This window comes from Carlito syrichta, unplaced genomic scaffold (genome assembly GCF_000164805.1).
Source record: "Carlito syrichta isolate Samal-C Ts95f unplaced genomic scaffold, Tarsius_syrichta-2.0.1 Scaffold302396, whole genome shotgun sequence".
Classification (NCBI taxonomy): domain Eukaryota; kingdom Metazoa; phylum Chordata; class Mammalia; order Primates; family Tarsiidae; genus Carlito; species Carlito syrichta.
In genome coordinates, this window is record NW_007246492.1 from 348,644 (window position 1) to 374,889 (window position 26,246).

The 26,246-nt window shown below is 46.9% G+C and overlaps 1 protein-coding gene across 4 annotated transcripts in view; it reads left to right on the forward strand.

Annotated features, from left to right (window-relative positions):
• The window catches only part of RDX (radixin), a 76,020-nt gene extending 60,631 nt beyond the window's left edge, over positions 1-15,389 (forward strand). For 3 of the 4 annotated variants that reach the window (XM_008056555.2, XM_008056557.2, XM_021711602.1), the window contains 2 exons: positions 11,414-11,511; positions 14,746-15,389. In XM_008056555.2, the coding sequence (XP_008054746.1) occupies positions 11,414-11,480 (67 nt within the window). In that variant the 3' untranslated portion in view covers positions 11,481-11,511; positions 14,746-15,389. The remainder of the gene's footprint in view (positions 1-11,413; positions 11,512-14,745) is intronic. The other variant, XM_008056556.2, reaches the window with a different exon arrangement.
• Positions 15,390-26,246: the final 10,857 nt, after the last annotated feature.

The window sequence follows — 26,246 nt, forward strand, 5'->3', positions numbered from 1 at the left end:
GTTAAGTCCTTTGATTTCAGCACTTAGGTTTTAGACCAAATATTGTTCTTAAGCCTATACACTTTGACCATAGTGATTTTTTTTTCTTGAGTTGGAGTCTCACTCTGTTGCCCAGACTGGGTGCACACTGCAGCCTCCACCTGCTGGGCTCCGGCGATCCTTCCACCTCAGCCTTCCAAGTAGCTAGAACTACACTACCACGCCCGGTTAATTTTTTGATTTATTGTAGAGATGAGGTCTCACCAAGTTACCCACGCGGGTCTTGAACCCGCGGGCTCAGGCAATCCACTCACCTTGGCCTCCCAAAGTGCTGGGATTACAAGCTAAGCCATCGAGCCCGGCCAACCATAGTTCTTAAAAGATTTTCTTGGGCCACAAATACTTTCAGGGGTACAGCCTCAATTTGTTTCAAAGGTGTTAAAGATAGTTCTTGTTAATCAGGTAGAAGAAATATGAGTCTCAGTGATTTGTGGCTCCCCTCTCCCCCTCTTTCCTGAGAGTCATACTACATTCTACATTTGTGTACCAGAGACACCGAGAAGGGATTAGTCTGTAACGGTCACCACTTTTCCATTACTCTTCCAACCACTCGGTGCCACTGAATGCTGCTCCCTCTAACCTCTGCATTGTGTCTCTGGGCGTGCTCAGAAACAGCCAGTAGTCAAAGTGACAGACTGGAGCCCGTGAACGTCTCTGGTCTAGGGGTGCTGAACTCTTTCCCAAATGCTCGTACTTTTTCAACAGATGTGTTTTACAGAAGATATTTAGACCCAGGTTTTTTTGTTTTTGTTTTTGAAAGCAGGATTTATTGAGAGGACAGAAAAGCTCCCACAGCGGAAGGGGAACTGAAGGGGTTGCCCCTAGACCCAGGTTTTACCAGTTTAGAGCACATTAGATACACAGCCCGGAAGACCTCAAGAGAGTCCTTGGGACAGCTGTGAGCCAGCAGCGTCACGTGGGGGTCATCGCATGGCTTTTGGACTCCCATTTCAGGCTTGAATCCTGGCCCAGCCACTTCTGTGACCTTGGAAATCCACTGAGCCATTTAAGCCTACGTTTTCTCATCTGTTAAGTAACAGTTCATTTTGTGAGCACTTGTTTTAATAATAAACATGAGATCGTTTGTTTATAGCCTTGACATATGGAAGGTATTAATAACTAGTAACATGGCATTTTCTTTTCCATATTTTTGTTCATCTGTCAGTATTGTGAATATTGGTATTTGTAGCCAGATGCTTTGGGCTCTATTTTTAATGCTGTTTGTTTGCCTTTTTAAGGATTTTGCTAGTGATTCCCTTAGAAGGTATGTCACTCAGCGTATGTTTGTTGAGTGTGGATCAGACCTGTGCTAAGTATTACATAGAGATAAAAAAAAGACACAATCTGTCTAGGCAGTAAAGAGTGTATGGTTCACTCCCGGTAGACAAAATAAATAAAATCTGTATGTGTTATGGATAAGGAAGTTCCCCTCCTCAGCCTCTTAACGTAGCGTGCCAAGTCTCAGTCCTTCTCTGGCTACTCTTGGGTCTCTTAGTGACCTTATCCAGTGTCACTGCTTTAAAATGCCATCTGTGGGCTGAACCCTGAAGTCTCTAACCACAACTTTTTCCCTGAACTTCAGATGTATATATCCAACTCTCTGCATGGGCTTTCCACTTGGATACCTAGTAAGCACCTCAAACTTACGTCAGCCAGAACTCAAGGTTTTCTCCCCTTGAACCTGCCCTTGCCCCTGTCTTCCTCCTCTCAGTCGATGAATGGCAAGTCCATTCTTCCAGCTAACTAGGCCAAAACCGTGACCATGTCCACGAGTCTTCTTCTCCCGTAACTGGCATCCAGTCCAATCACAGATCTTTAGGCCCCGCATTCAAGATACATAGCATACCCAGAATAGGATGGCTTCATGTGTCCTCTGCAGCTGGTCCCTCTTCCACGCACAGGATTATCCCAAGAGACTTCCATTCCTTTTTCTTGATTTCTCTCTTGCTGCCTTACAGTCTTCTAGGACTGCAGCCTTAAGCAGGTAAGTCAGATCATGTCACTTCTCCTATCCTCCAGAGGTTTCCTATTTCAGAGTAAAAGCCACATCTTCTCAGGGTCACTCACAGCCTGACACGGCCTGGTTCCTGCCGCAGCACTCAGGCCTCCTTTATTCACGACCCTTCTCTCTTTACACTGCGCCTGGACTGTATGTAATTCTTATGCTCCAAAGAAGAACAAGAAAACACTCTTTCTAGTGTCCTCTCTCAAGTCCAGATGCCTAAAGCCGGCACTCTGGCACGAACCCCACTCCATACCCCTGCCCAAGTTCAGGAGATTATGCCTAGTAATGTCAAAATCTGTCCCCATATTTACCATCTAGAGTAAATGCGCTCCACGTGGCACTTCCGTGATTTCATCCATTCAAATAGTGTTATTCAATCATTAAACACTGATGCAATGTCTGATGTTAGGCCATGAGGATCCGTAGATAATTTAAAACATCAACATACATAATTTAGAATATTGTCTAGAGGAGGAAACAGAAGAGTTAAGAAATAATTGTGACCATGATACAAGAACCCTAGAGGGGCCTGCAGAGAGCTGGGGGCTGGCCCCTCTTGCTAACATCGGCAAGGCTATAGAGGTTATTGTAATTGTCAGGGGTCACCTCAGGAGCAGGTAACATCTCCTGCCACCCCATCCCCCTAGGGCGAGGGAACATCTCAGTGCTGATTTGCAGAGAACTTCCAGCAGATGCCAGACCTTGGGAGTCCTTTCTGATGCTGGGCCAAGGGCATCGGCCGTGTACGCAGAGGCTGATGGGGTCTGGGACTTAGGCAGCCCCAGAGCTGCAGTGCTGTGTATGGTCTGACCACCTTGGACTTGTCAGGGCGGTCTACTCGCAACTTGGTCCACTTTCCCCAGAAGAGGTTAAGATGGACTTCAGAGCTGCTAAGGAACTTTTGGCGGGAGGAGTCCTTGGATTTATTCATCCAGATATTTTAGTGCCTTTAGGCACTGTGTGTTTGTCATTCAGATGATCGCTGCCATCAGAAAATCACAGTGACTAAGTCCTGCCCTAATGAACTGCCTTTCTGTAGGAAAGATACAAACACTCGTAAGCAGAATAACTAAGAGATGCAAATTGTATTAAGTATTAGGTTGAAAATTCAACCGCAATTTCCAATATTCCAAGCATAAAAACAGCCATTTTATATCCACCTAAGACTAGGAAGGAAACAAGAGACTGAGTTGAGAAAGGAGGTCAGATAAGTCAGCCAAGAAGGTGACCTGTAAGTTACATCTGAAGGAGGAGAAAACTAGCCTCTCTTCTTCCTCTGTGTAAATCAAGATGGCAGCTGCAGATGCCAGAGGGATCCAGCGAGTGCACTGGGGCTGGCCGGATTGTACACCAGGGGTGTCCTGTCCTGTCGGAATGAGGGAGGGCGACAGCTCTCCAGACACAGTTGCCTCACCTTGTCATGCCTTCTGCTCTGCCAAGATCAGCCAGAAAACGGCTTTTGAGGAAAAGCACACAAAGATATCTAGTTAAGTCGAAATGTGATCTTAACAGGAAGTCTTTAACATTTTACATGTCCGCTATTTCTTTCTTTTTTTTTTTTTTGAGTTGGAGTCTCACTCTGCCACCCAGGCTGGAGTGCAGTGGTTTGCTCACAGTCACCGCAGCCTTGACTTGCTGGGCTCAGGCGATCCTTCTGCCTCAGCCTTCCTAGTAGCTGGAACTACAGGTGTGCACCACCACTCCCGGTTGTATTTTTCATTTATTGTAGAGACGAGGTCTCGCCAAGTTGCCTAGGCTGGTCTTGAAGCCCTGAGCTCAAGCAATCCTCTCGCCTCCACCTCCCAAAGTGCTGGAATTATAGGCATGAGCCACTGTGCCCGGCCAGCCATTTCAAAAATTTTAGAACAAGCTTTGCAAACCAAACAAGATAAACCAAAGTAGATTACTTGCCAGAGGTAGCCCACTGGGCACCAGTTTGCAGTCTTGGCTTTAAAGTATTCCCGGTAGAGGGAACAGCAACTGCAAAGACTCTGAGTCAATAAAGGGCTTGCCTCACTCGAGGAAAAGACAGGAGGATGCTGGATGAGAGGAAGCCAGGAAGGAGCCTGATTTCAGGAAGCTTTCTGAGCTGTGGTGAGAAACCTGCAGGGTCCAGGCCAGTGCAGTGTCCACTGAGAAGTCTGACCCTGGAGGACAAAAATGTTGCTGCCAGATTCAAACCAAGAAAAGGCACATTCAGTGGAAGCTTAAGGGACCCAGGAGCATGGGCAAAGTACAAGTGTAACTTGTATCCAACAAGCTGTTCCCCTGGGACTGCATCTGCCTGAGCAAGGGGCACCTTTTCCTCATCCACGCAAAGGCCTCATCAAGGCTGCAGGTGTCCTTGAAATTACACGTATTGTTCCGTTTTTCTAGTTTAGTCACCTACCCAGAAGCAACCACAGTGGCAGCGTCTGCATTAGGGTTGTGGTTTTCTTTGAAGTGGAAGCCCATGTCCTTTGACTATAAAACACGAACTTTCGAGCTCAAAGCCATTTGAGACACGTTTCCGTGCTCGCCATAGGATCATCTTGTCCGCCTAACTCAAAGCAAAGTATCTATTGATTCCGAGGCCAAAGAAGGGTGCTTCAAATCTTTAAGTTGAATACAGAGTGGCAGCGACCTGGAGATCAAACCCACCAAAATGATGAGTCGGTACCTTCAGCCGCTTTGTGTGGGCTAGGGAATCCTGTCGTGAGCTTAGTGCTCCTGTTTTCAAGATGAGGTCAATGTTGTTTAAATAGTATTTAAAGTTGAAATATATGATGTACTCTTGTAGGGGAAAGAAAGTATTCTTTTCTTTTTATTGACCACTATAAGCTTTCAAAATCCAAAAGGGGTTCGTTCTTAAGAGATCTTAGAAATCCAGAGAAAAGTGAAAGGCCTTCTCAGCTCCCCAGCAGGTGTTGAAGAAAATATTTCAAGAATTCAGTGAACAAGTCTTCTGTGTTACGAATTGAACTGTCTAGAGAAAACACAAGAGCTTGAGGATTAGAGGAAGGCTCTTGCTAGTGAATTCAGCCTGGGATGAGGAGCCTGGGAGGAAGGTGACCACAGTGTAAGATCTGAGAAATGAAGTCACCTGGCAGCGTTTCAGACAGGATTATAGTTGAACCTCCTGAGTCAATGTAGAAGGAGAATGCTAAATTGGTTTCAAGAAATGAATGTGACACTGTTTCATTTAAATTAATCTGTCAATTCTTGGTCACTATAAAATAGAAAGAGAGAGAGGGAAAGAGAGGGAGGGAGGGAAGGAGGGAGAGAAAGGAAGGAAGGAAGGAAGGAAGGAAGGAAGGAAGGAAGGAAGGAAGGAAGGAAGGAAGGAAGGAAGGAAGGAAGGAAGGAGAAAGAAGGAAGAAAGGAAAGCGAAAGCGTAAACATTTTCCACATGCTCTATGTGGATTATTTGATTTATTATACTTTGTAGATTAAAATAGATCTCATTTAACTTTCCTTTGATTCTTCAAATGATTAGATTTTTGCCTGTGAAACTAAAATGAAATTGCTTTTTTAAGGGAAAAATTACTATAATTGCCTGCCTTTTGCTTTTAGATTAGTATGTTCTAATGATGCAATTAGAGCAAATTAGAGCAAATGACCTTTCTGTAAAGGTCCAGATACTAAATATTTTTGACTTTGCAGGCCAAATGGTTTGTCACAGCCAGGCAGCTCTACTGCTGTGTAGCAAAAACAACTACAGACGCATGTAAATGAATCAACATGCCTGCATTCCAATACAACTTTATTTATAGACACTCAAAACTGAATGTTATATAATTACCATGTGTCACAAAATATTTTTTCTGTAATTTGTAAAAAAAAAAAAAAAACAAACAAACGTAAAAACATGTATGTACAAAAACAGGATTTGGTCGATAAACCATAGTTTGCTGGTTCCTGAGTTAAAGGATTTAACAAACAGTCGTGTTCGTCCAAGGGCTTTTGGATGTGATCCTGGAGGGGTCTTATTTTGTTGTGATGAAGGGATTTTCTTACACATTTGAAAAACTTTTCAGCAGTGGTTCTCAAATTCCTGTGCACCGGGGCAGTGAGAAGGGCTTGTTAGAACAGATTGCAGGACGCCCCCCTTCCAGGGTTCACGTTCAGCAGTTCCATGTGAGACCCAAGAAACTGCATTTCTAATAGGGGAGGTTGATGACTGCTCTTTTTAAAATTTTTATTTTATTACAGAGATGTGGGGATTAGCTACACAAGAAGGCTGCATGCAGGTGAAGTTTGGGCCTCCATCTGGCCCTCACGTCCCTTGGTCTGGGACCAGGTACTCTTTGTGTTGTCATGTGCACTCTCCCCCTCCCCGGGGCAGTGCCCAGGGACTGCCCATCCCGCCCTTGTGCTCATGTGACTAGTGTTCAGGGTCCACTTACGAGTGAGAACATGCGGTCTTCGGTTCTTTGCTTCTGTGATAGATCGCTGAGTATGATGGTCTCCAACGCCATCCAATTTGCTGCAGAGTCCACGATTTTCTTTTTCTTTATGGTTGTGCAATACCCCATCATGTTTATGTACCACATTTTCTTAATCCAGCCCACTTTCAATGGTCAGTGAGGTTGGTTCCTTGTTTTTGCTATTGTGAGTCGCACAGTTATAAACATGAGGGTGCAGGTGTCTCTTGCAGAGCGATTTATGTTCCCCCGGGTATATTCCCAGGAGAGGGATGGCTGGAGAGTATGGAAGGTCAATTTTTAGTTCTTTTAGGAATCGCCGCACTGCTTTCCATAGGGCTTTGAACTTGAAGGCTGCTCCTTTAGGATCACCCTCTCTGAGAGTCACTGATTTAGAGAGATGAGAGCACTCACAACTGTGAGAATGACACAGTTGCTTATTTTACTCAGTGTTCTTAGAGTAAGTATGGACTTTTCCATGTAGATGTTTCTTTGAGATTCTTGAAATTCAAATGGTTCAAAGACTAAAGATAATTGGAACCAAATTTATAACTTCCCCATCTATGGTTGTGTTTTCCCTCCATCACTTTCTGACTTAAAAAACTAGAGAAAGCTTTACAACAGTGTTAGAGAAAGAGATATGCCTAGTAGAAATATAAATGAATGAACATATTATATCTATACATAGATATATATAATAGATACTCATGTATCCATTTAAAAACGAGTACATTGCTGGAAACGTTGGCATTACCAGTTCTTCTTTCATGCCATCCTTCCCTTTGCTTTTACTGAGTTTGTATCCATAAGCAATATAATGTCTAGTTTTGCACTCATATGAACCCGAAAAGAAACTTTTATTCCACACACATGCACATCCATTTTGACGAGTGGTTCATTCATTTTCACTGCTGTGAGTGGATTCATTTTAAGAATGCATTACAATTTATCAGTTCCCATGATAATGGACATTTGGATTGTTTCCTGTATTTTAAAATATTTTAATAAACAATATAGCCACACACATTCTTTTCTCTATTTATGTCTTCTCGTGAATACGAGTGATAGTATTTCTAAGGCAGAGACTTAGGGAGGGAATTGTCAAGTTCCAGGGTATGAACATCTCAACTTTACTACAGATCCATCAAATTGTTTCCCAAAGTGATATCTTTGCCACACTTGATATCACTAGACTTTTCAATTTCTGCCGATTTTACATGGCATCTTGCTTTTATTTTGCATTTTGTTAATTACTAATGTGATTGAGAATTTTTCAAAAAATATGTTTAAATTTTTCGTGTCTCCTCTTTTTTGAAATAATTCCCCACCCCCACCCTTGCTTTCTACTAGCTTGTTTCTCCAGGTCAAATTGATTCAGATAATTTGCTTACTAATTTCTGGTTATTGTTCTTCTGACATTTTAAATGTTTTATAGATATATCCTCCCATATTGTGCTTTGTCTTTTTGCCTCTTAATGATTTCTTTGATAAGTAAACATTTTAAATTTGATTGTAGCTTAATATAGAAATCCTTCTCCCTAAGATTTGTGGGGAATTTTTTTCTTGTTTGTCTTCTTTTTTTTTTAAAGTTGCTTGTGTGTGTTTTTAAAATTTTTTATTTTAAAGATGTGGGGTACAATTCCCTTTGGTCCCTACTTCACCTAGTTTGAGATCAGTTTTCACCCTACTGCCTCCAGCAGTTTCTGGCTACTGTCAACCCCTTTCTTATAGTATTATGGTAAATTTTCAGGGTCTGCTTGTGAGTGAGTGTGTGTCTTCTTTAAGAGATTCTCTTACTTGAGAATATATTCATGAATATATTCTCCTACACTTTCTTCTAAAAGTTTTGGGGTTTTTATTGTCTTCTAAAAGTTTGGTTATTTTTACACTTAGATCTTTAGTCCAGCTGGAAATAGCTGTATAGCAGGAAATATGGATCCAATTTTTTTTTTTTTTTGACCTGGAAAACTAGTTGTCTTCATACCTTACTTAGCAGCTCATCTTTTTTCTGATTGCATTGCTACTTCCTTCATATATCTTAGTCTCTGTTCTGTTCATTGGCCAATGTGTCCATTTCCACGCCAATACCCTTCTGTCTTAATTACCATAGCTTTTTAACAAGGCTTAGGATCTGGTTGAGCCTTGTGTAAAAGTTTCTCCACTTTGATCTTATAATAAACTCCTCACTAGTTTGGGCCGTCAGTTCTTTTACATAAATTTTAGAATTAGTTTAAATTAGAGTAAAAAAAACCAAAACCTTTGGGTACTTACGGTAGGAAATGTATTAATAGATTAACCTGGGAATAAATTACACCTGTACAATATTAAGCATTTCTAATCATAAATATGTTCTATCCATTTGTTAAAATCTTCCTTAATGCCTTGTAGCAAATTTGTTTACATTTTCGCCTGAAGATCGTGTATTTCTTTTGTTAGATTTATTATTAAGCATCTTATTTTTGCTGTCTTTTTTAACAGTTATGTTTGAAAGCTATTGGTGGCTGGTGTAGAGAAATGCAATTGGTTTTTGCTTGCTGACTGTAAATGAAGGAACTTTGCTTAATTCTCATTGTTCCTAATAATTTGTGAGGTCTTTGGGGCTTTTCTCATAGTCATCCTCTCTAAATACGGAAAGTTTTCAGTCTTCCTTCCCAATCCATCTAACTTTTGTTCTTCTTCTTACCTTAGTTGCCTGGCTGTAAGTTCCAGTCAATACTGAACATAAGTGGTGCCTCATGTCTGATTTAAGAGGAATGCGTCTAATCTCTCTAATGTTTTGCCACTCTGCTTGCTGTACGTTTTTGGCACATGGCATTTGTCAGATGCATGACACTCCCTTTTATTTACATATGCCTTTTTTAGAAAAAATAAGAAGAGGGTTTTAATGTGTTAAGTGTAACTTCCGAGTGTCTTAAGATAATTGTATGTGTACTTTTAAAACATTGTTAATGTCCTGAACTAGGTAAGTCGATTTTTAAACGCTAAACCACGTTTGAGTTCCCGGAATAACCTGATGTGGTGTATGTCCTCACCCGTGGCTTGATGCTTCATGAGTCCCGAGCCACCTGCGCTGTGAACATCCAGCCCACCTCATGTGTACGTATCTTACTTCTCCGGGTCAGCTCTGGCGAGCTGCAAAAGCAGTACTGTAGTCTAATCTCACGGCACCACCAGGTGGCCAAGCTTGGAAATTGCTGCCATCTCTACCCCTTTCCCTACTTGGGGACATGGAGAAGTGCCATTTCCTCTGCTGTCACTGGCAACTAACTGCTCCTTCCGTTCTCTGCTCTCTCTGTATCCTGCATTTATCCGCTTTGTTCTTCCTCCTTTTGTTTTCATGTTCTTCCAGATGTTCTCATGATATTCGGGAAAACCGTTCTCTCCCTTCATTTGTTCTTTCTCTCTCCCTGCATTCCTTTATGAGTCTGAATCTACCCCAGTCATGGTTAATCACGGCAAGTATGACTAGTGATTAAGGAAGAACAGTAGCTGTCTACCTTGAAATGACACTTAGTACAGTAGCTCCACTGCTTTCCCAAGTCCTTGAAAACACTTAAAATCCCTTTAAAGTGCTGTTAAATTTTGAGGACTACTTAATTATCTTCTCATTAGTTCTGCCCAGTTTGATATCAAATTCAAGTATTAAAGAAGCATTATAAAGCTATGAATAGGCCGGGCATGGTGACTCACACTGATAATCCCAGCTCTTTGGGAGGCAAAGGTGAGAGGGTTGCCTGAGCTCACGGGTTCGAGACCAGCCTGGGCAACTTGGTGAGACCTCATCTGTACAATAAATCAAAAATTAGCCGGGCGTGTTGGCATGCGCCCACAGTTCCAGCTACTTGGAAGGCTGAGGTGGAAGGATCGCCTGAGCCCAGCAGGTCGAGGCTGTGGTGGCCACAAGTGTGCCACTGCCCTCCAGCCTGGGTGACAGAATGAGACTCCAACTAAAAAAAAAAAAAAAGCTATGAATAAATGTCATTGCTTCTGTGTTCCTTCATTACCACCTTTGACAAATTGGGGGTTTCAACTGTATTTTCCTGGAAAGACTCAGCTTTCCATTGTGGGTTAGACTGCCTGGAAACTGAACCCCCAGTGATGGCGTGGTTTTCACAGGGAAACAGCCCATACTCTGTTCATGAGATAGAGACTGCCAGTGGCTGCATTTGCAATGGCTTCACGCACAAGGACAGAAATCACTGAAAACAGTGTTCGCCCCAGTCAGGGAACTGACTCATAGATAAGCTTGGCCTGTTGAATAAATTCTTTATTAATTATGACTTTGCTTTTGGTATCTCTAAGGGCCAGAGCTGAAGAAGACAGACCAGAGAATGTAGGGCTGACATTGACCTCTGTCACCTTTGCAATGCCAACATGGCTGCAGGGGAGGTAGTTTTCACTGTTTGTTTATTTGTTTGTTCATCTTAACCCATCCAGTCTTTTAGTAGACAGGCATTGAGAATTTTCTTATTAAAACACAGCAACTATTGATTTCCAAGTAGGCACTACAGTGTATTTTGGGTCTATTAGTCTGGTTGGTACCTGAAAGGAACTTTAACATTATGTAGATTGATCAAGAGAGAACTTCAAATAAAACATAAAATCTGGTAGCATGAAGCTCTGATGTTTATAGCTTTGAGACCTATTTTTCTTGTGAAACTGATTCATTTGTGCAGGGTTGTTGCAAGTATTAGAACTCCAGCGTCTATTTAAAAAGGAGATTTAAAGTTATTCTTATTTCCACATTCTAACAGTGGAGCTTCAAAGGTGGGGTGAAAAAAACAAAGAGGTTAAAGACGGGCAGAGAGCTTGGCAACTTCATTCCCGACAGACCCTACATAACCCAGGGAGATGAGGGCGTTCCTTGCATTCCCAACTGTTGAGTAGTTAGTCCCCTCTTCCCATTTGGCTTTTTTCTGTGTTCTTCGTTAAGTGCTTTCTAACCTCTCGATGTCTCTTGTGAAAGGTGGGGACCCAAACTGTACGCACTGTTCCAGATGCGCTCTTGCCAAAGCAGTATAAAGCAGATGTGACGGTTCGGAAGAAGTCTCCCCCCCTCACGGGGTAAGTACAGCTGGCAGCCGGGGCCAGAACTGGCCACCTTCTCCTGAGACCCGCCACACTTTACTGCCAGGATGCTGGCGGGGCCCCCGTAAAACCTGAATCCATTCATCCGTAGGCTGGGGCTTTTGAGTCGAGTGAATTTCAAGTCAAAGAAACTGACCAGGAGCAACTTCTCCCATTCCACCTCCTCAAGATTGTGTCTCGGTAGTCGGCGTCTCTTGGGCTCTTTGCCAGTTGACAACCTGTTCCCCCCCCTTTGGTCATTTTGAGGTCAGCTAGAGTTTATGAGGATGAGATTCTCCCCGTAATGTTGCAGAGAGGATTGGACAGGCGGCCTGAGAACCTGTCTTGCTTTTGTGAAAGGGCACCATCAAGCAGCGACTAAGGGGGTCGTGGCCATGCTCACACACAGGACGCTTGTGTTCTGCTGGGAGGTTTTTCTTTCCCTTTTAAAGAAACATATCCAGATTTACTTAAAAGATAAAGTTGTGTACATACAGATTGAGTAGAAAAGGAAGTGGTTCATAAGCCAGGTTAATATAGTATTATGCATTTGGCCTCAATTTGGTGACATTTAAAATCATTTTTCTTTCTAAAAAGCACCTGTCACCCAGGTTGGAGTGCAATGGCACGCTCACAGCCACCGTAGCCTCAGCCTACTGGGTTCAAGTGATCCTTCCACCTCAGCCTTCTGAGTAGCTGGAATCACAGGCACGTGACACCATGCCCGGCTAATTTTTTTGTGTGTGTGATTTATTATAGAGATGAGGTCTCACCATGTTGCTCAGGCTGGTCTTGAACCCCTGAGCTCAGGTAATTCTCTTGCTTCCACCTCCCAAAGTGCTGGAATTACATGCTTGAGCCACCATACCCGGCTTAAAATCATTTTTCAACATGATTACCATGATAACAGGTGGTTTCAAAATTCTTTCTTTTGGCAGAGGGTATTTGCCCTATTTCTAAATGAAACCACAGCAATGCAGTTTATGTTGTGATTTCTTTTTTTGTTTTTGGGAGTTGGAGTCTCACTCTGTCGCCCAGGTTGGAGTGCAGTGGCACACTCAGGGCCACCACAGCCTTGACCTGCTGGGCTCAGGCAATCCTTCTACCTCAGCCTTCCAAGTAGCTGGAACTACAGGCACCACTATTAGCCACCACACCTGGCTAATTTTTTGACTTCTTATAGAGATGAGACCTTGCCAATCAGCCGAGGCTGTTTTTGAACCCCTGGGCTCAGGCAATCCACTTGCCTCGGCCTCCCAAAGTGCTGGGATTAAAGGCATGAGCCACTGTGCCCAGCTTAGATTTTTTTCATGTGGCATTGATAAAAAGGGTCACATGTGTTCACTTAAGGCAGAGAATTTTTAGAAACAATTTACTTCTTTGGCCTTGATTTTTGGATTGCTCTGAAATGAGTTGAAGGTCACGCAAGAATCTCTGACATTTCACGACACAGCCAAGACACTGTGATTGTTTCAAAAATTCACCTGAAGGGCTGTGACACATCCGTCACCATTTTCTCTCACTCATTTTGAAGGGATCTAGCTAACTGAGAATTCATACAACCCAGCTAGTCTGATTTCTGATAGCTGAGCTAAGATCCCTGTTGAAGGGATGTCTTCATGTTCCGTAGATGGCCACAAACGATCTTTTTAGCTGTTCATCTTTACACCATTTCTTCCAGTGCAGAAATTCATTTATGTGGCTCTTCTCACTTTGTGTATTGATTAGTAAGATTCCCCAAAGTAACATTCGCCGGATGTTTCTGATTTTCATCTGCGAATATTCTTGCTTTTTAGAACGAACCGTTTGAGTGAGTTTAACTCTGAGCTGCTGTCATCAGAAGTAGGAGAAGAAAGTTTCTGCATGACTCACCAGAAAAGTCAAGATCAAATGACAGAAAGAGATTTCTAATTACCCAGAGATGAATTTATGAAGGATTCTGGGGAGCTGGCAACCGCCACATCCTCCAGCTTGAAATGTCACAGAATTGGCAGCCTTGGAAGGACTGCTGGGCCCCTCCATAGTTGGTTATGATGTTATTGACCCACAAAAAGGACAAAGACTTCTGAGAGGTTTTCGGGTCCTTCTCCCACTGAGCTCAGGGCTTCTCCACTGCACTGTCATTCTGTCTTCCTCTTGACTCGGGGGGAGGGTTAGGGTGAGGGCTGTGGGAATCAGCCTTGACCTCTAAAGCCAGGGACAAGAGAGAGCTGACTGGTTTCTCTGGGGATGGAATCCCCTACAGTCTTGGGACCAGGCTGTATCCAAATTACTAACCAGCCTCAAATGCTGGCCCAGCCTGGTGTATTTAGACCCATAGGCTTCTTGCCACCTTCAGTCTTGTCTTTTCTCGGAGGCTCTGGGCTGATTTTAGCCAAGGAGGCCAGGTTAGCCTTGACCTGCAGGTCCTCTCTCTCCTGGAGGCCCGTGATGGGAAGTGGCCTGAGATGGAGCTGGTGTAAATAAGGTGAACTCGTTTCTTGGGCACATGCCCACAGGCTGCTTAACCATTTCTCTCGGGATTTATGTCAAGGTTCATGTGACTGCTATGTGAAAGGGGGAGCGTTTATACCCGGCTCTTACATTCACATCCTAATTCCATATGGGAACATTGTGAAATCTACTCCGATAGACTCCTTTTGAGGCCAAAGATAATGACCGCTAGCCGGGCTGAGGTCAGAGGGCAGAGTTCTGTGGCACCACCGTTATTTTGGTGCAATCTATATATCCCTGCATTCCCTCCGCAGGGTCCATTCTCCTTCATAGTTCAGTAAAAAACTCGAGCCGGGTGCGGTAGTTCATGCCTGTAATCCTAGCCCTTTGGGAGACTGAGGCAAGAGGATTGTCTGAGTCCAAGGGTTCGAGATAGGCCTGGGCAACTTGTCAAGACCGCATCTCTACCATAAATCAAAGAAATTAGCCACGCGTGGTAGCACATGGCTATAGTTCCAGCTACTTGGAAGGCTGAGGCGGTAGGATCACCTGAACCCAGCAGGTCGAGGCTGCGGTGGCCACGAGTGTGCCACTGCACTCCAGCCTGGGTGACAAAGTGAGACTCTGACTTAATAATAATAATAATATACTCAACCACGACTACGCATGAACTTGCAGAATGTGGAAAGATGCCAAGGTCACGCCTTGCTCAACTTCATTGTGGTAATACAAGCGTTTAGGCTGCATTTTCATCTTTCTTGCCTGACTTTCCTGTTTCCTTTCTGTGTCTTCACGCAGGTCCCTGGCAGCTGACATGTGGCGAGCTGTAGGATAAGAAACTACCGAGGCAGACCTAGTGTTCTAACATCAAGGAATATGTATGTGACTCCCAGCGTCTGGGATCTCAGTTGGAGCCGGGTGGACCGTGTTCCCTCGACCAGGGCTCCTGCTGACGGGTCTCCCCTTATCGCCGTCGACTGTTGGTTTTCCCTTTCTTGCTGTTCTGTCTCTCTCCAAACCCCTCTCAACTGTCCTTCCTAAAGACAGAACTTAGAAGGTGGGCCAGGCCTTGGGATTTCTGCATTGCACCCCGCAGTCCCAAGCCAGCGTCTGCCGCACCCCATCTTCAAGGCACCATCCCCCAGACAGCCTCCCTCGGGAGGCATCAGCTTCTGAGAATCCACTTGTTTTCTGCATGATTAGCTTGTAAGGAGAAATCCGTGGAGAGAATTTCTAAGAATTTTCCACTTTAACAAACAAACAAAAAAATGTATGTGACTTATCTTTGGCTTTGAACCAAGAGCAAACTCAGTGGTGACCAGCTCCATTTCTGTGCACACATCTGTGGAAGAATCTACAGAAATTGATGCAACATTCCCTTTCCTGTCCAGGCTGTTTGTATAATTGTATATAAATGTAGCAATAAATATATTCTAACGCGGGCTGGAGCCTTATTTCCCACTTGACTCTGCCTCCTGGTGGCAGGTGGTGGATATCACAGGCTCAAGGAGTTGCCCTGCTGACCGGCGGGGTGGCCGGTGGCATCTCGGGTCTTGTGGGGTTGGCTTGCCGCATCTCAGGCTCTCCTCTTCTCTGATTTCACGAAGCATCGCTCTGGAGTTGGCCAGAGTTTGAAGAGAGAGGGTTGAGGAGAGTTCAGTGGCAGAGCTGGGACGGGAAGCCACATTATCAATTCATGAGATGGCCCTAGTCCTGGCACTCTAAGGTGGCTTGAATGTCTGAGAACTGAAGCTTAGAGGATCGGGTGACAGTTTGTGACAAAGTCAGCTGTTTTAATAGTCACTGTCATATCCTGCAAGAATGTATCGTGCCTCGGTGATGTGACAGCCATTTGCAGGGCATATGGGTACCCCTTAATGATTTTCAGATAAACCACACAAAATACGCCAAAGACTTTCCCTTCTGTCATTGACGTTTTTCAAGGATACTAAGTCTACTTGTTTTAGAGACAACCTCCTCTTACAGGGGACACATAAGCAAATCATCTTTTGTTGGTCAGGTATAATACTGCATGTCTAATATCAAGGAATATGTATTCCCAAATAGTCTCTCATCATTTATTTGAAATATTTGACTATCAGGCATTTTTATAACTCAAAAGATAGCCACGTGCTCTGTGGCGGTTTCTTCTCACATTGGTGTTTTCCAGGCCTCGCCTTGATTATGAGTGGGAATTGTGTAAAGCCATTCCATCACGAGACCTGGGAATGCACCAGAGCTGGAATCCCCTGTGGCAGGGGGTTTGCAGCTCTTGGGAGACTCTTTTATGTATAGTAAAAAAAATAGAGACTGGGAAGGACTTGAGGAAATTACCTTGCTGAGCCTTTTGAACCACCGAGCCGATGACTCCCTGGACAATTGTGCCCGCTCTGTTCAAACCGTCATCTTTGAGCCATCAGAAAACCCAAGATCCAGGTCTCGAGGTAAAGAGGGTGCCAGGCAGCTGTTGCCTCCCTCAGCAGAAGCCTGTGTGACACCCCAGACAGATCTTTCTACACATGGCTTGTCCCAGTCAGGACTGGGGGTGCAAAGGGAAATTACTTGGAAAGCTATGGGACACGTCTCCAGTTGCTTCTGGTGACAGGGCGGCCAGAGAGATCCCCATTAGAGAGAATGCTGTGTAATCCAAGGTGTGGATTCTGAGTTTGTGGGACTGCAGAGGATGGCAAGTTTTTAGCCTGCGGGCGGATCATGAATCTGCCAATAATTAGTGGCTGGACCTTGGAAAAGTCATTCCAACTCTTGGGCCTCTGTCTCCCCTGCTGTAAAGTGGGTTGTTTGGACTAAATGAGTCCCAAGACTCTTTTTTTGTTTGCTTGTTTTTTTCTGTTCCTAGAGTCTCTTCTCCTTTGAATCCTGAAGAGGAAGGTGGAGGCCGCTTATATTCAGATACTAGCGGGTGCATCTGTTAAGATGACAGGCTAGGCCGGGCGCTGTGGCTCAAGTCTGAAATCCCAGCACTTTGGGGGGGCTGAGGTGAGAGGATTGCCTGAGCCTGCAGGTTGGAGACCCGTCTGGGCAACATGGTGAGACCTCATCTCTGCAATAAATCAAAAAATTAGCTGGGCGTGGCAGCACGCACCTGTAGTTCCAGCTACTTGGGAGGCAGAGGTGGAAGGATGCCCAGCAGGCCGATGCAAGGGTAGCCATGAGTGAGCCACTGCACTCCAGCCTGGGCAATGGAATGGGACTCCGGTTCGGGGAAAAAAAAAAAAAGATGACAGGCTAAAGTATACCTGATCAAACACCTGAGGAAGGGAACACACCCCGCTCTTGTTTTTTCTTCTCTTTCTTTCTTTCTTTTTTTTTTGAGCCAGAGTCTCCCTCTGCCACCCAGGCTGAAGTAGAGTGGCCCGCTCATAGCCCACCACAGCCTCTTTGGCTCAGGTGATCCTTCTTCCTCAGCCTCTTGAGCAGCTGGGTCTACAGGTGTGCGCCACTACGCCCGGCTTATTATTATTTTTTTTTAAAAACTTCTTGTAGAGATAAGGTCTCACTTTGTGACCCAGGCTGTTCTCAAACTCCCGGGCTCCAACAACCCTCCCGCCTTGGCCTCCCAAAGTGCTGGGATTACAGGTGTGAGTCACAGCACCCAGCCCCTGATGGCTGGATTTCTTCTTGGGCTTTCTCCCGCACAGGACAGAAACCCGGCAGTGAATGCTTATTATTGGGGCGGATGGGTGGGAGGATGAAGCCTCAGAATCAAAAGTTACTTTGCTTCACCCACACACCGGCCACACCCACCAGGTGGGGCAATACCCATGAAGAACCCTCAGCCCCTACTCACTGTCAATGTCGAACTTAAGTCCTGGCCAGTTCTCTCCCAATTGTGCAAGAACAAATCTGATGGGTGTGAACCAAAGAGGCGGAAGCCAGTCACATCCACATCCTCACCTAAGACATATCAGGGGAGGGGGCTTCCCTCCTGCAGCATGGATACAACACCCCTTGCCCTGGTACCCACTCCTTGTGCCTTTCTGGGGAGGTAGGATGTGTTGCTTGACTGGTGAGTTTGGAGAGGAGCCTGGGAGGCCCCGTCCTGTTCTCGAATTTTCCTTTTGGGAGCCGGCTGTCTGCAGGAAGCACGCAGCGTCTCCGTGGCTGTCGTCTGTTCCACCACGCCATAGTGTCACAGAGTCAGGCCCGGGCTCCCTCCCAGAAGGGGCAAGTCTGCCTAACTGGGGCTCCACCTTTGGACCAAGGCCACGTTCTCCGGTACTAGCTCTGTGGAGGAGGCAGGTGGTCCGGAAGCCTTCCCGGCTTGCTCTTCTGTTTCATTTCTCCATTGGCACAGTGGTTCTCACCTCAGCGTGGGTCAGAACCTCCTAGAAGTCTTGTAAAACACACATGCTGGGCCCCTCTCTTGGGGTCTCAGGTTCGGCAGGTCAGGAGTGGGGCCTAGGCATTTGCATTTCTTTTTTTTTGAGTCGGAATCTCACTCTGTCACCCAGGCTGGAGTGAAGTGGTACACTCACAGCCACCACAGCCTCGACCTGCTGGACTCAGGCGATCCTCCCACCTCAGCCTTCCAAGTAACCGGAATTACAGGCATGTGCTACTACGCCCAGCTAATTTTTTGATTTATTGTAGAGATGAGGGCCTGCCAAGTTGCCCAAGCTGGTCTTGAACCCCAGGGCTCAGACAATCCTCTCTCTCTGCCTCCCAAAGTGCTGGGATTACAGGCTTGAGCCACCGCACCCGGCCAGCATTTGCATGTCTAACGTGTTCCCAGGATAGACTGCAGCTACTGGCCTGGGGACCACACTTAGGACCCAAGGAGCACTTGGCTGAGAGCAGGGACTCTCCCTATTTTTCCTCCTCAGACTCCCAAAGAACCGAATGTTCTCGAGGCTGAGTCACTAGCATCTTTTGCTAACCGGGGGTGGCACACATTCCTCAGTCAGTATGAGTAACTCTTACAAATCAATATCCTCTTCCAGCCCGCGGCCTTGAGGGAGACAAGTGGTTCTGCATTCTACTCACTTTGCTCTCCGTGGACAGCCAGGTGAGTCAGCACCAGCCGCACGTCAGCCCTGAAATGGCAAATTTAAAGCAGAGTCCAAGACATCCAGTCCTCCTCGAGTCCAACCTGGCAGAGCTCCGAGCACAAGTGGACATCCAGCTGGGGCTTTCTGAGAGTGATGGAGCGAGTGGGTTTTCATAACTGGTCATTGAAATAAAAAGAACAAACATTTGCAGGCTAGGGGATGAGGTGATGATCTTCACCGATCTAAAGCCCCAGCGGAAGCCACAGGAAGGCAGAAACAGAGCGTTCGTGCCCCAGAAAGCTGGTGTTTTTCCCAGGTTCTAGGTTTCCCTTCAAGGGTCAGCCCAATCTCAAACTCTCACCGGGTAGACATGTGCCACTTGGTTTGTGCTTTATGTAAATGAAGGCGTTCCACATGTGATCTTTCTTTATTTATTTGAGTCTGGTCTCACCCAGGTTGGGGTGCAGTGGCATGCTCAGGGCTCACCGCAGCCTCAAACTTCTGGGCTCAGGCGATCCTTCTGCCTCATTCTCCCGTGTAGCTGGGAATACGGGCGCATGCCACCACACCCAGCTAATATTTTAATTTTTTGTAGAGAGGAGGTCCAGCTTGAAGCAGCACTGGCCGTGAGTGTGCCACTGCACTCCAGCCTGAGCGACAGAGTAAGACTCTGACTCAAAAAAAAAAAAAAAAATTATATAATATAGTGTGTATACATAATAAGACTTCTTTTTTATAAAGTTTAGAAAAATGAGAACAACATAAAACTAATGGGAAATCTGTCCTTGTTTCTGTAAAAATAATCTATCCACGTCTGGTTTGATGGAAGTGGTTGTAATGCTGAGTGAGTTCTCAAGGTGCTCGTCAGAAATGCCTCCCACCCTCACCAGTTGCCTAGGCTGGTCTCGAACTCCGGGGCTCAAGCAATCCTCCTCCCTAGGTCTCCCAAAGTGTGGGATGACAGGCGTGAGCCACCGCGCCCATGTACTCCTTAGGGTCGGTTTCTTTTACTCCACAAACTCATGAATCCCTACAAATGGCCCTTATCTCATCAGCCTGGTTGCCAACCACAGCAGCCTCCACTCCGGCCTCTGCTTTCTGGCTCTCCACTACCTCGGGGACAAGTTCTTCCAACTTCCCGGGCAAGTGTGGCTGTTTCAGCAGAACAGTCCTCTCTGGAAGCGTCAGCAGCTGGGCTTTCCCGCCTCTGGGGCTTTCTCCAGGCCTCCCACCCCTGTTAGAAATGCTTTCCCTTGCCCCTCAAGTCGATTTTCTTAGAGCAGACAAGACCCCACCACCAACCTGCAATGCCCACACCTGCAGAGGCCTGTTCCTTGCCCTGTGTACTCCCAAACTGGGACATCTTGCTCTGTACAGGGACCTGGATTTCCATGCATCACAAGGAACTCGTGGGCTCTGAGGCACCAAGACAGGGAGGTAGAGGGTGGAGGACTCCATGGGGCTGTTCACTGCCTTGTCTCTTGGTCAGAACTAGTCACAGAAGCGTTTCTGGCTCACGGCCACCACTGCTTCGACCTGCTGGGCTCAGGTGATCCTTCCACCTCAGCCTTCCAAGTATCTGGAACTACAGGCGCACACCACCACACCTGGCTAATTTTTTGATTTATTGTAGTAATGAGGTCTCGCCAAATTGCCCAGGTCGGTCTTGAATCCCTGGGCTCAGGCAATCCTCTCAACTCTGCCTCCCAAAGTGCGGGGATTACAGGCATGAACCACCGTGCCCAGCCTCTATTGCATAATCTATATGCAGCGCAAGACAATTCCTATTTACTCAATGCAGCCCAGAGAAGACACAAGGTTGAGCACCCTGGTTTACAATCTCTGTGCTGTCTCTCTGTGGTCTCCTCCCATCCCCAGGGACACATTTTGACTGTTAGGACTTGGGGGTGTGGTGGCACCAGCGTCTAGTGGGGGAGTCCAGGACAGTCTCCTCACCATAAAAGATGCCCTGGCCCTAAGCATCACTAGCAGCATGGCTAAGAACCCTGCTGGTCACGATGCTGTTTCACCTGGGGCAGGTCTTGCTTTAAAATTGCAGCTCCAAGCGGTGTGTGGTGGCTCACACCTGTAATCCTAACACTTTGGGAGACAGAGATGAGAGGATTGCCTGAGAGGATTGCATGGAGTTCAAGACCAGCTTGGGCAATTTGGCAAGACTTCGTCTGTATCATAAAATCAAAAACTAGCCGGGCGTGGTAGCACGTGCCTGTAGTTCTGGCTATTTGGAAGGCTGAAGCGAAAGGATCACCTGAGCCCAGCAAGTTGACACTGGGGTGGCCGTGAGTGTGCCAATGCACTCCAGCCTGAGCGACAGAGTGAGACTCCGACTCAAAAAAAATTTGCAGATCCAGGGAAAACAGTCATGGGGGACTGAAGCCAGGCTGGACGTCGGACTGTGGCCTGCTGCCCTGACCCCTCCATGGGGGCCTGACCCCTCCATGAGTGATATTTGCAAGGGCGTCCCCAGCCTCCAAACAGAGCAGAGGGCAAGCTGGGTAGAACTTCTCACCAGGCAGGTTCCTCCCCAAAGTGTAGCGTATGCTGGGCCATGGGTCACCCCATGAGGAGAGTGTGCACTTCACACCTCTCCTGCACCCCACATTTCTTCCTCACTGCCTTCTTTCTGGCTGAACCAAGGTGAAGTTGACCCAAGGTAGCAAGCAGGGTTCCTTGCCCTTGGTCATCCTCACGGTGGACTGGCTTCCATGGTCTGACTGTTCCTGGTGTTGGTCTGATATGAGAAAGAAAATATTCTAAGTCCAACACTGCCATTCCCTGCTGTGTGACTTTGGGTGAGTCATTTAACCTCATTGGATCTTAATTCCTACACCTATAAAAGAAGGAATTCATGTCTATTTTGCTTTTAAAAGTTTTTCCTCCCTACATGGATAAAATCTGTAGGTGCTTAGAATTCATCTTTGGGTCCTTTTGGTTTAATTTAATGCAACAATGCCCTTCATGGGTCCTGTTGCCCCAGCAGCCTGCTTGCCTGGCCCTGGAATGATTGGGATGATTGTCAGGAAGTGCCCTAAAGGCAGAGATGAAGGGATGGTACACATTCTGGGACATGATCGCACCTGGCAGATAGGAACAGGGTAACCTGAGATAATATCATTCTCCAATTCATTCATTTGACACATACAGGAAGAGACCTCCAAAAACTTGGAACTCGTTTATAAAAAAATTATTTACAAAAAACTCTTAAATGATTAAACTTCAGTCATCTTCAAAATACTCTATTTGATGCAATGCACCGATTGAGATGCTTTTTTCATGGCTCAAAACAGTGAACGTGTTTTTGAACGTGTCAGTTTTGATGTCTTTTAGTGATTCTGCTGTTTTTTGGTTTCACCTCTTGCACATCAGGACAAAACAAAACAAAAAAGGGCCCAGGAAACAAAACAAAACAAAAACGCACTCGGGTCAGATTGGGTGAATAGGGAGGGTGGGGCCCGGGGGTCGTGCTGTTTGTGGTCGAAAACTGCTGAACACTCAGCGTGGTGTGGGCAGGTATGCTCAGAAATCACCCGTCATGAAATGGGTAAACATGTTGAAAGAATCTCCAAAAAGCTGGGCTCGGTGGCTCAGCCTGTCATCCCGCGCCTTTGGGAGGCTGAGGTGAGTGGATTGCCTGAGCCCGCGGGTTCGAGCCCCGCCTGGGCAGCAAGACCTCATCTCTACAATAAATCAAAAAATCAGCCAGGCGTGGTAGCGCGCGCCTGTAATTCCGGCTACTCGGAAGGCTGAGGCGGAAGGATCGCCGGAGCCCAGCAGGGTGAGGCTGCGGTGGCCGGGAGCGGCCACTGCACTCCAGTCTGGGCGACAGAGTGAGACTCCAACTCAAAAAAAAAAAAAAAAGAATCTCCAAAAAAGATTCACTGAAGCCGAACACAACCTCTCAAACAATGCTAGTTGGTCCACTGATGCTGTTGGGTTCCTAGAACGCTTACCTGGTGGGGGAAGCCTGTATTCGAAGGGGCCCGCCTTTCAAAAGATAATTCCGGGGTCTTTTGGGTCTCCGTCATATTCCTGATTCTCCGTGGAGTCCCAGGCCCTGGAGATGCAGCAGGATGAGCAGTCGGAAGGGGTCTCTGCCTTCCCAAAGCCTCGCCTTTTCTGCGTCACCCACTGCGCCCAGCACTGGATGAGGCCCTGCGGCCCTGAGTAGTCCTCACGCCCTCATACTTCAGACAAGGATGGTAGAACTGAGAGCCGCAGCATCTTCTTCCCATAAACCTGCTAAAGCCAGGGGACTGGCCACTGGGTGTCTCTCCCCCACCTCCCTCGTGCTGGCAGAGTCCAGGAGTGCAGTGGGCATCTAGAGCGGCTGCAGGAGGGCTGGACAGGGCACGTGGAGTGTGCCCAAGGCCATGGGAGAGGATGCTTGTACCCAAGTCATCAGGAATTGACTGGCTCTTGACCCCCAGCGGGGCCTGGGCCTGGGTTCCAGGTGGCTAGTAATGCCTCAGAATAAGAGCTGTCAGTTTTTTCAGGCTGCTGCAGGGACAGGGGAGCAGATCTAAGATGACTCTGCCCTAGAGAGTCTCACCCTGCCTTCTTTCCTTGCTCTGCGGGAATTCCACTCTGGACCGACAGCCTGGGTCTAGCCTAGGTCTTGATGTTGTCCATTGCTGTCTCTGGGAACACCCTTCAAATCCACACATCATAACATAAAAGCGCAGGGGTCATGCCCCTGTTCCTAGCCGGGCCCAGACTCACCTACACTTCCTGACCCCCCACCCACCAGGACACAGGACGAGGGAGACGCTGGGAAGGGGCCAGCCTCAGGTCACTTATGACCCTTGAGGAGTGTAAGGACTCAACCCTGAGCCGGAGAGGGTGTGTGTGCAGGTGCGCCTAGCCAGGGTCCCCCACTGCCTGAGCTGCACCCAGCCAGGTGAGTCCTGGCACATTCCAAGGTGACGCCTGGGATGTGGCAGCCAGGGAGCTTTGGCCATTCACTTTTCATATGTACACTGAGCAAGGAAATAAGTTGAAGCCCTGCCTCCATGGACTTTATATTCCAGGATGGGGCATGAATGATACACAAACCACACAGCATGTCCCACGGGGATACCTGCTATGGGGAACTCCTCAAATGGAGCACATCAGAGAGCGAGTGCTGGGTTTGCAATTTCTTTTTTAAAATCACTTTTTTTTTGGAGTCAGAGTTTTACTCTGTCACCCGGGCTGGAATGCAGTGTCACCCTCACAGTCACTGCAGCCTCCACCTACTGGGCTCAGGCGATCCTTCTGCTTTAGCCTTCCAAGTAGCTGGAACTACAGGTATGTGCCACCATGACTAGCTAATTTTTTGATTTATGGTAGAGATGAGGTTTCACCATGTTGCCCAAGCTAGTCTCGAACACCTGAGCTCAGGCGATTCTCTCACCTCCACCTTCCAAAGTGCTGGGATTGCAGGCGTGAGCCACCATGCTGGCCCTAAAATCACTTTTTAATTTCTTTTTCTTTTTCTTTATTTCAATAGCTTTAGGAGGCACAAATAGTTTTGGGGTACATGGCTGCACCGTATAGGGGGGAAGAGGTCTGAGCTTTATGTTCACCCATCACGGGGTTGCAATTTCATGGATGTCAGGAGGGCCTCTCTGAGGAGGTGATGCTTGCGCAGAGACCTGAAGTGAGCAAAGAATCCACGCAGGTATCAGAAGGGATAAAACCAGGCAGAGGGAAAGATGCACAAACATACCCTGGGGTGGGAGGGAGCATGCGTGCTGGGGACTCTGAAAGGTCGGGAGGGTCCCAGAGTCCCAGAGCAGGACCAGAGAAGCAGGCTTCACCTGGGTGAAGGGACCTCTGAGGGGCCCGGCTAAGGTGGCCCAGGAAAGCCGGAACTCAGTGTCGGATGAGACCCGCCATGACAGGGTAACAGGGTGACAGAGTTTCAACAGGGGAGGCTTGCTCTGCGGCCTGGAGAGGTGGGAAAGACCAGTGGGTGAGGTTGGGAAGGAAGGAATCCCAGCCCAAAGTTGGAGCTAATAAGGAAAACCTCGCCATATCAGGGAATGGGGTAGGGTCCAACTCGGCTGACATGCAGCATGATGAGGACGGGAGGTCAAGGCAGGTCGAGACACGAGGCCTTCATGTGTGCGAGTCCTTCAGTTTCTCAAAGAACATAGTTCAGAGCCCAGGAGTTCAAAGGCTGCGGTGAGCTATGATTGCGCCACTGCACTCCAGCCTGGTGACAGAGTGCGACCCTGTCTCCAAAAACAAAACAAACGAAACAAGAACGAAGTTCAGAGATGCGCAGGAAGCCTAAAGAATACAGCAGCTCACAGCTGGATCTGTAGGAGCGACTGACCTTGTCTAGATTTATTTTTATTTTATTCTGTAGAGACGAGTTCTCACTCTGTTGCCCAGGCTCAAGCAAACCTCCCGCCTTGGCCTCCCAAAGTGTTGGGATTACAGGTGTGAGCCACCGTGCTTGGTCCCCTGGTCTGGATTTTAGATTGGAGAGTGGATCTGTGGGCAAGCATGGAAGAGGGAAGAAGAGGCCTTGATGTTGCAGACACAGTGCAAAGACCCGGGCAGTGATGGGAATGAATGTTTGCTGGGCAGCTGCCCCGGCCAGGCTGGTTCTTTCTGGTGTGGTGTTTGTTGCTGCCCTTTGCTGCTGTGGGGTCGGCCTAGGATTTGACATGGGAGGGATGGTCCTGAAGCGAAGCCCTTGTCCAACACCCCCCAATAAAAAGCCTGTTTTGATTCGACTTCTGAAACAAGGCATGCTTTGGCTCCAGTTTCTTCCTGCTGAGTCGGTCTTGCCCAGGCTCCCCTGGGGTGGCCATGGCAGCAGCCTCCCCATGGCTGAGCTCCCCTGGTATTATCCTCTCCTCCAAACTGTGCTCCACCATTTGGTGTAAAAATCTTTAGTATTTTCAGGCCGGGCGTGGTGGCTCGCACCTGTAATCCCCAGCACTCTGAGAGGCTGAGGTAGAAGGATCACCTGGACCCAGGAATTCGAGACCAACTTGGGTGACATAGCGAGACGCCATCTCTCCAAAAAAAATCAAATAATTAACTGGGTAAGGTGGTACGTGCCTGTAGTCCCAGCAACTCAGGAGGCTGAGGTGGGAGGATCACTTCAGGCCAGGAGTTGGAGACTGCGGTCAGCTGTGATCATGCCACTGCACTCCAGCCTGGACAATAGAGTGAGATCATGACTCTAAAAAAAAAAATCTTCAGTATTACAGGCGTGAGCCACCATGCTTGCCCTAAAATCACTTTTTTTTTTTTTTTGAGTTGGAGTCTCAC